This window comes from Drosophila innubila, chromosome X (genome assembly GCF_004354385.1).
Source record: "Drosophila innubila isolate TH190305 chromosome X, UK_Dinn_1.0, whole genome shotgun sequence".
Taxonomy (NCBI): Eukaryota; Metazoa; Arthropoda; class Insecta; order Diptera; family Drosophilidae; genus Drosophila; species Drosophila innubila.
In genome coordinates this window covers 13,222,030-13,234,227 of record NC_047626.1, presented here as the reverse complement: position 1 = coordinate 13,234,227, position 12,198 = coordinate 13,222,030, and the positions used below count along the sequence as shown (strand labels likewise).

At 35.1% G+C, this 12,198-nt stretch overlaps 1 protein-coding gene across 1 annotated transcript; it reads right to left on the bottom strand.

Moving 5' to 3' along the window:
• Positions 1-598: 598 nt before the first annotated feature.
• Positions 599-2,058, bottom strand: LOC117786630 (sentrin-specific protease 8-like). The gene is made up of 2 exons (XM_034624971.1): positions 1,934-2,058; positions 599-1,765 (listed from the first exon to the last, which is right to left on the bottom strand). The coding sequence occupies exons 1-2, from the start codon at positions 2,056-2,058 to the stop codon at positions 1,018-1,020; spliced, it is 873 nt and encodes a 290-aa protein (XP_034480862.1). The 3' UTR covers positions 599-1,017.
• Positions 2,059-12,198: the final 10,140 nt, after the last annotated feature.

Sequence of the window (12,198 nt, the reverse complement as noted above, 5' to 3'; positions counted from 1 at the left end):
AAAATTAAAAAATGCATAAGCGACTCTAAATACCTAATGATCAAAAGGTTCTTTCCCTCATAAATAAAACGAAATTTCTAAAATGGCGAATTAGAAAAATATTTTAATAGGAGAGATAATGATTGATAGCGTAAGTCATAATGGTACCCGAACATCCAAGTACCAACAAGTTGTTATATTGCGTTCCACCTGAACAAAACTAAAAACTTGAGTCTGTGGAATAAAAGAGTGTGTGTGGCGTTGAAAACATACGCGAGAACTTGCTGTGAATCTGATTACATATAAAGTGCCATGGAAAAAACTCGATCACGTAAATTGAGTTTACACTTTAAGGAGGAGCATCTTAGCAAACAGCAAACAATACATTTGCAGCAGCACGTACGAGTATATATGTACATTCTATACGTCGAAAAGTACGAGTATTTACCGTGCTCCTATTTGTTCAGTGACCCGCAGAGGAGGCGTGATGTGAACTGAAGTGAGGTTAGGTTAAGAGTTATTTAGTTATTTGGTATTGAACGTTGACTTATATGCTATTTACTGTAAACTGCTGTCGGTCAGCCTTTAGGCAGCTGTTATCGCAATGAGAGAGATGGTCTTTAAACATATCAATGCATTTAATGTCTACTTTGAGATCATGAAATGAATTTCTTGTTACAGCACCAATAAAAACCCGTTAACAGTGTAAATATTACAATGTGTGTGTGTATGTGTGTGTGTTTGTCAACGAAAACAAAACGCATTTTCCACAGTAAAAGTGAGTAAGTGGTAGTGGGGGGAGGGGAGTATATCTATATATATATATATATATAAACAATCAGATGCATCGTTAACCTGGGGAAAATGCGTTTTAGTTCCAGCGTTATTGTTATTATTATTGTTGTTGTTGTGTATAATTGTGTTTTTTTTTTTTTGTTATTTGCTGTTATTGATGTTGTTCTTGTTGTTGTTATGATAGTTATTATAGTAATATTGCTGCGTCATCTTGGGGTTTGTTTTTATGTTTTTATCATATGTCTAGTATTTAATATGTTGGCCGAGCGATGCGACAAGCTTAATTAGCTGATTGCGCTTGGCCTTGATGACATCCTGATGCAACGGCTGGACACCATCGACACTGTCATATCGATTCACATAGTCGGTCAACTGATCGGCCATGCAGATGACATGTATGCCACAGTCGTAGTCGTTGCTTTGCTGCAGGCAACGCATGCTGCGGAATCTGGCATGTCGCATGTCCAGCACATCCTTAATGTTGTTCACCAGCTCTATGGAGCTGTCCGTGTTGCTGCCACCATACGAATCGAAATGAAAGAAGCTCTTATCTGGCCGTGAGGCAACCAGCAACGTCCAATGCGCCCCGCCCCGATCACGTGAGTGGTTGTCATTCATCGCAATGAATATGAATGGTTTGCGTATGGCCTTGTGCTGGGTGACAAGCAGCGAATGCAGCTCCTTATCATCCATATAGAGCATACATTGTGATAGCTCCGGCGTCACAAACAGAAAGTCCACATTTGATTTGTATTTGACCTCCTCCAGATAGGCAAAGTAAAAATTGAGTATCGCATCATTTAACCAATGCGGTCCATGCAGCAACTGAATATCACTCATCCGCACCGCATTCTTGCTGAGCGATGCCAGAATGGGATCGGCCCGAGATGCCTTCGGTTTCTTGACGTTGACATTGACGTTGATGCTGCTGCTGCTGTTGCTGTTGCTTGAGCTAGCAATGCCCAAATTAATGTTGTTGTTATTACTGTTGAGGCCTTCGTTATTGTTATTGTTGTTGTTGCTGTTGTTGTTGTTGTTAACATTGTTTTGATTATTACTATTGTTGTTGTTGTTGTTGATTTCACCATCGCCCATGGCATTCTCATCCATCTCAATGTCCAGCTTGTTGTTGTTGTTGCTGTTGTTGCCCTTCATCGACTGCAGTGCCTCTGCCTCCGCCTCTGCATCAGCGGCAGCAGCAGCCGAGGCAGCAGCTGTGGCAGCCGAGGCAGCTGCCTGAACACGACGCTCCGCCCGTTTCTTCTGTCGCACATTTCGTGGCATTTTCACAAAGCTTCCGATGATCGCTAATGGCGTTAAATTTTGGGAATACAATTAATTTCACAGCAGCCTGGAATATATATATACACGCGATGCCAAACTTACACAAAATACAGTTTTATTGAATCAAAAGCGAACAAATGAAATGAATTTTGTTGTTGAGTTCTGACAAATTAATCAACAACTCCTTTATAATTTTAAAGCGCGCTCACAGCGTTGCCAGATCCATCTAAAATCATAACCAGGGACCGTAAAGCTTATTGTAGTTCAAAAAATTAAATTATTTCTTAACGTCCCTAAAAATAATTTTTTTCTTTTCTCTAATTTTTTTCTTCCTTAATTAAACTATAATTTAGAAAACAAAAAAACAGGACTGCTAACCTGTAATGGATTTCTTTAACAATATTTCAACAAATTATTGCATTAATTTAAAAAAAAGAGCAATATCGTTGGAAACATGGCTTAAGTCCCATTTTTAATTTTCAATTTTATGCCCATAAAGTAAACACGATCATTTTTAAATACCTTATCTAGTTATAAATTACAAATATAATTTTATCAAAATAATGTTTTTGGTTACAAGTATAAAGCCTACACAAGCCTTTTTCATTAACAGGATTCGTTTACCAATTGTCGACTCTTCATTATTTGCCCAGCCTGCCATTACAAATCTTGTTATTTAAATAAATATGTATATGTACATACATATATGAGTATAATTTAATTTTTTCTTTTATTTTAACTCATTCCTTTCAGTTTGCATATTCGCTGCTACACGCAGTCAGGATTTATTTAAAGGGATTTGTCGTCGCTGTCGCCGCCTTAATTTCATTTTCTCGCTTGATGCGACGTGCGCATATGCCATGCCCTCTGCCCCCTGCCCCACGCTCCTCTTCTTCACCGGTCCAGCAGCTTGGTCATTTTTCTTCTTGCTCGCTGCTTGGCAATAGCTGTGAAAAATAACATTAACGCTGGTCAGGAATCGCGGCACATCAAAAAAATTACATACGTATGTATATATGTATATGCGTATACATTCAAATGTATAGCCTGTGCGTGACTCATTTGCATACGAGTATAGTACATATGTATGTACATTATACATACATATGTATACAGTGATTTATATGAAGAGTTTTTCTTCATTTGTTTTTTTTTCCATAGATCATGCGTGACTTTTGTTGTTCGTCTCTTATATTTATTTATTTAGTATTGTTTGACAATTCTTCATAAAAAGACTGACTACGCTGGAAATAATTATTATGCTGTTTTACGAAAAAAAATTTTTTGTAAAGAAAGTGTTTCGTGCATTTTGAGAAACATTATAGGGAATCATTTTGGTAAACCTATATGAAATTTGGCATTTGGGACCTGTCCCATGGACATCGAGTACTCGTACAGTGTCAATTTTTTGCTCTGAGAGCCTGTTTATCCTATTTGGCATTGTCATGTTGACGCTGTTTATGGTTTATGCCTTCGCTGGTCGTCAACTCAATTAAATTAACAGCTGAGCGAGCATAACGTGCGGCGTATACTTATACGAAGCTATACTTGTAGGTTCTTTAAAGTTAAATGTAAATCGATTTGGCATATCTGAATCTCCAAAGGCTCCAGTGCTGGTCAATTGTTTGTTTTTCCTTTTGTTTTTTGGTTGACATTATGCAACACTGAAGTCCCCACGGTCAACACTACCAGCAAATTGCAAAGCAAACAAGATGAAGCCACATAAAAGAGACGTCACAGAAGCAGAAATGTTCGCTTTAAACGCATCTCTTTCGAATTTAACCCAAGTTTGCATGTTAAAAAGGTGGCAGCTGGCCAAAGCGTCAAAGTGAAAAGCCTTGGGACGTGCGGTATTGTGGCACTGTGGAATCGTGGCAGTGTTGCCCTCTGCTTTTCAAAAAACACCAAAACTTTGGCTAAAACCACTAAAAATATCTCCAAATTAGCAAGAAAAACGCATCATTATTAAAAAAAAAAAAATAAAGTAATTTTATATTTTATTTTGCATATGTAGTTGAGAGAATTTAATAAATTATTTATGTCTTTTAAAGATTACTGAATCTTTTGTTGCTCGGTAGCAGTTTTTTCAGTTCAGAAAGTGTAATGCTTTTAAAATCGGTTGTGACACTGTCTAGTAATGGTTGAAACTGCCAGGTCACCAAAAGTTTTCATTTTGCTATAATTTATAACTCCATAAGTTGCGCTTTTTCAACAGCATAATTTATTCTGCCTACCCCTTAACTGGATGATTAAAAAACTGATACCGCTATTTGTGAAGATTTCATTTGTACCCATTAGTCTGCAAAAATACCACTAAACCACGACGCCAAAACGACAGCACTGCACCGTGGCACTTTGGCATGGCAGTTTTGAGCGATAGAGGGCGTAAATTGGTTTGTAAGAACCGTACGCACCAAATACGCCTTGAAAACCCAAAAGCAAACGCCACTTAAAATGCAATTATACCATTAACGTGGCACAGCAATGCAGTAAAGGGTGAAGGGAGTGCAAGAGGGTTGATCGTTTTAATGCAGTGGCAAAAAGAGTAAGGTCGAGGGAGCTTCGTTGGTGTTGGCGTAGTGCTTAGTTGGGGCAACAGTCATCAGCATTTCGAAATCGCCAAAAGCTTAACTCGCAATTGCCGAACATTTGACAGCTGTTAGTCGCATCAATAGGCAAAGAGAAGAGGAAAACCGGCGAACGCTTAAACTTTAATATATGTACGAGTATGTCGAAAGTATATTTTTAGCCTTTTTGGCACAATTACATGTGTAATTAATTCTATTCTTCAAGTACTGTATTTTAGATTTTTTTGTGCTTTTACATTGGCATGCAGAGTCATGCAAAGTTTGTGATGAATAAGAAAAATTTTAATTAATTGAAAAGTTATAATCATTTTTATTTCAATTAAAATTACCTCGGTTTTTGTAAATCTAGGGAACTTTCATGCATTTTTCTGAACTCCACTGCATTTAATTTACTGCATACCTTAAGGCGATAAAATTACTTTATAATCAGGTGTTCTACAAATTTATAACAGCGCTAAGGCAACCCAAAAGAAAAGCAACGATTGCTTTCAAATGTCTAAAAAATTAAGAGATTTGACAAAAAAAATATTTTTTAATTTGAATTAAAATATCTTTAAATTGGACACAATTTCAAAAACAAATATGTTCGAAAATATTAAATCTCTAAAATTTTAGGAGCACCAACATTTCGAACGGTTGTTTTCAAAAACATTTCTCATTGAAATCTCTAGAGATTTCTGGAACACACTTGAATATAAAATATGAAATATTAAAAAAAGCAAGGTTTTACTTTGTATATGTGAGTTTTTGATATATTTTAAGTTTTTGGCTTCCTTTAAGTATTGAAAATATATATCTTAGACCAATTTACTCTCAGATAATTTAATCCCAGTTATAACTATGAAACGATGAAGCAAATGAAGCCAGTTCACATCACACAATGTGAGTTCAACTGAGGAATCCCAGCAAAAATAATTCGAAGGATTGAGCTTCATATGCGAAAAGCTTTAGCGATTATATAAAATTTTTTTTGAAAATTGTATACATCCAAATTAATATGTGCCCAATATCCAACAACAACAGCTACATAAACAAACTCAATGTTTGCAGAATTTAATTAACTCACACGATATTTTTTATGTGTACCACGTAAAAATATTCATAACAATAACAACAACCAACATGAGCACAAACAGCAACATATTCTGTGCAGTAAATAAAAAAAAAGAGTGGCAACAAAGCGAAATGCGTATAAAAATAATGGCAGTTTGGGGCATGTTAATGTTTCGGGTTCGGCCTAAGTAGATAAGATTCTATTGAAATTCGTATACAAATACCGACACACACGCACACATGCATACATAAATATGAAAATATTAATTTTTAACCAATCTATTTAAAATGATGTTAGAAATTTAAATTTAATTTCTGGCATGCAAATCGGTTGAAATGTAATGAAAGATGTTATCTTCTAGGACTACATGTGCAGTATGCTTTGAAAATTTTGTTTGTTTAGTTTTGGCTTATACATACTTATATATCCTATATATTCACCGAAAAGAAATTTTTTCCCATGCTTCTGATACGGAATGATGTAAAAAGTGCAATTGAAGATTGCTAAAATAAATAAGTTTTCTGTTTTCTTTAAATCTTAGTGGTTTTCATTTATACTATTGCATTATAATGGATATTAATTTTTATTGGATTTTATGAGGGCATCAACAAATGAACACCTTTTTTTTAAATGACAAATAACGATCGCTTCTCTAAACTGTTTGTAAACATTTTCAAATTGACGGAGTAAACTAAAATCCTTCACCAGTTATTAGCTAAGGCTTCTAGCTTTCCATTGGTATGCTTAAGTCCCCATATTGTGCAATTGCACAAAAGTTAGAGGCCCAAACAAATGTGCGCCAACAACCGAACACCTTTCCTTACAATGTTATTGTTATTGTTATTTTTTATGTTGTTGTTGTTGTTGCTGATGCAGGTCGCTGATGTTTGGATTTGCTTTTGAGTTGTTAGGTAACTTTTTTGGGGGCAAGAGTCAAAAGTTTTGCCGTTGCCCTTTACATGCGATGCAGACTATCGCTGTTGTTGTTTTCGTTGTTGTTCTTGTCGTTGTAGCTGTTTTATTTAGTGTTTCACGTTATTGTTGCTGTTGTAGATGCATAACTTTGGTTTGCTAATTAAATGCGCTGAAGTGTTGCCTGGCAGCGACTCAATGACTTCTTTGCGCCGCCAAAAGTCACCGACGACACGTAATTGAAATAAAAGAGCTGACGACTCTAGAGGCCCTGGGGTTTTTTTTGTAACAACACACATTCGCATACACACGTGAACACGCACACACCAACATGCTCTGCTTCTTTGTAATACACTCACAAAAGATATATATTATAATTGGACCAAAACATGTGGCACATTTTTATTACACATTTAAAAATTTAATCTTTAATCTTTAAACATTTTGCCAAAATTTACTTAAAAAGGTTTATTTAAATTTATTGAGCACTAACCGAAAAAATAACGTAAAGGTTTATCTTATTGCTTAAAAGTGTTTGTGGGACTAATTTTTGAGGAACATGAATTGCAGTTTATTTAAGGTATCAATAATTAAAAAATAAAAATTTTTACAATTTCAAAAATAAATAAAATTTAATACAATTTGAATGCTGAATGAATTTAAAGGCCAAATCATGATCAAAATGGCATTCCGTTTGAAAATCGGTACAGTTTTAGTAAAGTTATGCCTGTTTGAAGATGCTCAGACTTTTGATCTAGTCACTTTACAAGTCCAATTTTTCGTCAAATTTGGCATGATTTTGTACAAGAAAATTAAAGGTCTCAGAAACAAGTTAAAAGTGTTGTTTTATTCTTATTATGATATAAGGAGTTGATTAAAAGTGAAAACATGAGATTTAAAATTTAAAATTTTTGAAAATTACAAGGGGGGACCCTTACCATCGAAATTGAATCTTGGCGATGATGGTCAAAAAATTACATTTTTCCACATTGTCTCGCATAGCAGATATGGCTGGTATAAGCTTGGAAAGGGTATTATAGATTCGATATGCCGAGGATAGCTGTCCTTTCATTGTTGTTTTTCATTCTGAAGCGCCTGATAAATGCTCCCAAGTGCGGTAATTACGTAAGTGCCGCCTGAGCCCAAACTGTCAGTAATCTCAGTCTAAAAGCATACACACACCTTACCACACACACTTGGACACGCAAGCACATACACACACACACACCTGCACATGTGGCACCTCCCTTTCAACATTTTAATGTCAAAATTAAGAAGTTAAAAAAAGATTCCACAACGAAGACCTTTAGTTTCTTTGCTTAATTAAGTTTTCTATTTCATCTTACAGAATTTAGCATGAAGAAGTTGAGTAAGAAGAATGCAATCATAAGAGTGATATAAGTAGACAAAAACGTTAATGATACAATGTCAGTTTAAAAAGCTGAGAGCAATAAAAAAGTAATTTTCAGTATATTATTAAAATTTAGACTTTTTTGATAAGCTATTAAGAAAAACACCTGTTTGGTAAGAATTAATTTTTTGGTCCCGGCTGACCTTTTCATGCCTCCTTCTGCCTGTTACAAACTTATATACTTACACAGGGTATAAAAACTTAATATACCCGGACAGGGTATAAAAATACATACTATAAAATTTTTCAGCCACACCGTCCCCACCCCCCGCGTTCTCCCTTGATCAGAACGTGTTTTGGATTAAATTTATTTTAAAATTAACTTAACTTTCAAAACTTAATTCAAAATTATGATTGAATCGATTGGTCGTTCTTTTAATCATTTGCAATCTTGTGTCTAATGCAATAAAGTTTTTATGGAGTCAAGGTAACAGAAAGCGATTTAATATTTTTATTACGCATACGCCAGGTAGGTTTATCTACATGTCTCACTCGAATTTGCCCATCTCTCAAGAGGGGATTTTATACTTGGTTGCTTCAATATGAGTTTTGCAATTTTATGATGGTAAACAAACTGCGGAAATACATAAAGCACAGTGAGAGCATTTTGTCTATCTCTCCTTCCCTTTCCTCCGTACCTCGATTTACTGGTAACAGGCAGCTTATAAACAGCTGTCGGATATGTTTTGCAACTGCCACGCCGTCGACGTCGTTCTCCTCTTTCGCCTCCCTTTGAAACGTCTTTTATACCCAGTGGTGTCAAGAATTCAAAAAAAGGTTTCCAAAAATCCAACCACAACAAATTTGATTAAAAGCATAAAGGAAATTTATAGTATAAAAGCAAATTTAAATAATCATTGAGGAAATTTGCTTTGAAATTGAAGTTTGCTCTGTTGAAGATTATGAAAAGGATTTTTCTTATTTCTTGACAAATATAAAATATTATCTTTGACAGAAAATTTTAGGTTGTGCTATTGTGTTATTCACTTCTTATTGTCCTCTTTTCCATAAATATTCAATTGCATTTTGTCATACATATATGCTCCAATGCAAAATGCCAATTTTAATGGGTATCATTGGGTATTATCATACACATTATTTTTAGTTGCTATTTTCCTTATTTTCACTCTCATCTTTTTTCCAAAGTCTGTTGAGCTTCTTGTCTGCTATCTTTTGTGCTCATTTGGTAAGTGACAAAAGAAGCGGCGGGCAGGTCTCACTTCAATCTGCCACGCCCCCTTGCAATGTCGCCTGCTTGCCATTTTGGCAATCGATAAGACAACGAATTCAAATTTCTTTATGACTTTCGCATTTTAATTTTCAACTGTCATAACTCAAAACACACGAAAACACGTTTAAAGTTTTCAACCATCTTGCAGAAAAATTATGAACTCTTTCTATGCTCAATTATGAGATTTTTAGAAAATATAGACCAAGATTTTACGAATACATCTGCATTAATAGCTTAAAAATAGTGTTTCTTGATTTATAACAGCTGTGGTAAAATAAGTTAAAGTGATCAGATGTGAAATATACTCTCACTTACATAAGACGCCTGAAAATGAAATTTTCCACCGGGTTCAAAGTTCGAGCTGTGAACTCCAACGCCTCTTATCAGAGTCAAGCATAAATATTCAATTTCATACCATCATTTAGAAGTCATATCTGTTGCATGCGCTCCATGAGCACCTGCTGGCACTGTGTACACTGTACACAGAGATAAATTAACGAGGGAGCCACTCATATTAATGATGGTAATTAACAACGCACTTGAAACTGCAAATCAACCCAACTTCTTAATGAGAACGACTCTTCATAGTGCAAATAAAAAAAATAAATATTCAAGAGCTTGACTCCGAGTTACCCTGTAGTAAGGCATTCACAACAAACCCTATTAATATAAATATAAATATAAATTATGAACTGAAACGAAAAATATTTAAGTTTAACAAAACTCCATACATTTTTGGTTGGTTTTCGGTTGATTTTGATTTCTGGGGCATCCCTGATAATAAAATGTGCTAATCAGAGGGGGAGTGGGGAGGTACCTTGAGCCGATAAATTATAATAAGGTATAAACACGTCTACTCATTTATTTTTCAAAAATAAATTAACTCTAAATTTATTATCTTTATTTTTCCCTACACGATTTAATTTTAATCTTTGTGTCGACTATTCGTAGTCAATAATAAAAATTTAATAGATAAATTTGCTTAACTTTGAACCATGGACAAGGTCGTTGCGATAGTCAAACATAAAATAAACCAATCCAATAAATGCCCAAACTGTGGCAGTTGAGGAGCTGTTTTTAACAAAGCCGCAGCTAAAAGTCAGGACCTTTGCCCTTTGTATATATGTAACCCTCAATTCTTAACGAGAGTGTTCGGTGTGTGTGTGTATTCTCACTGATGACAAACGACTAACAAAACCAGAGAATTAAAGATTATAGGAGACGTGAAGCGTTGAAAGGTTTGCAATTCCTTTACATCTTACTCCCCCACCGCAGCACCACACAATGTAAACAAAAGCCCTACTAACGCGAATCGTATACATATAAACATTTTCATAAAGCCACCAAGCTGCTTAAAGGACCCTTTATAAACTTAGGTAAATTTCTGCAGGCGTTGCTAAATAATTAATAAAGTTTTTTTTTACAACTTTTGTCCATTTGGCTATTGCTTAATTTCTTAATTTTCACTTACCAAGTTTGTTCTTACTTCGTCTTCATCTATTTTCTCTTGTCTTCTTTTCTCTTGGCTAGTGTTCACTTGCTGCTTTTAATTTAATGAAAACGCAACATGCAGTACACTATGTTCTTGAGAGTTCGGATAGTTAAAAACCAGCTGATGCACATCGTGTGTAAAAATTTCAGTATAAATATAGGCTAATTAAAGGGAATATAACTCGTATCATTAAACTTTAAGGGGTGGACGGACAGTGAAATTGAATTTTATTTTAATTTTTAATTATTTCTGATAAACAGCTCTTAAGTCACGTAAATAAATAAAATGACATATTCTATCATGTTAATTTCTATCGCTCATTTGAATATAAACTGCCGTTTAGTCGATTATCGACTATTTTGATTGCTAAAAGAATCGATTGCAACTGGGAATTTATTGATAATTTGACTGTAAATGAATGTTTTTGAGCGCAAAGTTCAATTTAATTCAAAAATAAATAATGATTACATAAGAAATACTTATAGCATTAGTATTCTCGAGTATCAAACCTTTCCTTTGTGATTTTGTCGGACTCCAGACTGGCAACATAAATCAAATTTATGTAAGCCAGCGCATGGAAATTATACAAATTAATAATACATATTGCTAATTAAATGCCATTCATGGGAGCAACTTGTGTCTAGTCGCTGTTTTTGTTTTGTTGCATATTTTTGTGCTGCCGCTTTAATATGTTTCGGTGTGCGTGTATAAGTATGTCCGCGTGCCATTTTATACGTACCCTGCAGTTCCAAAAATCCCTTTGTTTGATTGTCCCTAACGTTTTGTTGTGAGTTTTGTTATAATTCTGCCAGCGTCTACTGGTCGCTGCTTGTTCGCACTTTAAAATTGGAGTCAATTGGCACATTATTGTTAGGCAAGAAATTTTATGCCGAGTGACGTAATGGTTCGAATCGCCGACTTGCCACAAACAGACCTAATTTAGTTTGGATTCCCGGGCTCGACTTCCACTTTGAACACTCTGAATAAAAAAAAAAAACAAGATAAAAAAAATAAATAAATAAAAATAATTTTTTTTTACTTTAATGCCAGAGGATTGATCGGCAGAGTTCCACGAGGAGTCCCTAATGTTTTATGTGAGGAAAAGGTTAGGGAATACCTAGGAAAGTTTCCTCTGTCCTCGATTGTAGGACATCACAATTTTAAAGTCCTCAACGTTTTTTTTACAAAGTCCTTAAGTTTTCCCTATCGATTAAGGACAATTCCTCATGGATACCTCAACTTTTCCGTGAGGTCTGCAACTGCTGCGTATGTATGTTTGTATATGTATGCATGTACATATATATATGAGTGTGTGGGTGAGAGACTAATCGCAACCCGGTCAGGCAGCCACATTCTAATGGTCAATGGCGTGGCAAGAAGTGGCGTTGAGTTTTTATGGCCCCAAAGAATTTTCAATTGCGGCGCAGTTAAAACTGTCAGCTGTTGTTCGGA

What these genes read in the sequence shown, in the direction of transcription:
- LOC117786630 (XM_034624971.1), bottom strand. Translation starts at nt 2,058, where the DNA reads ATGCCACGAAATGTGCGACAGAAGAAACGGGCGGAGCGTCGTGTTCAG. An exon ending in GCGGAGGCAGAGGCACTGCA is followed by an intron (nt 1,766 to 1,933) that starts GTCGATGAAGGG and finishes TAACGAAGGCCT; the next exon opens with CAACAGTAATAACAACAACA.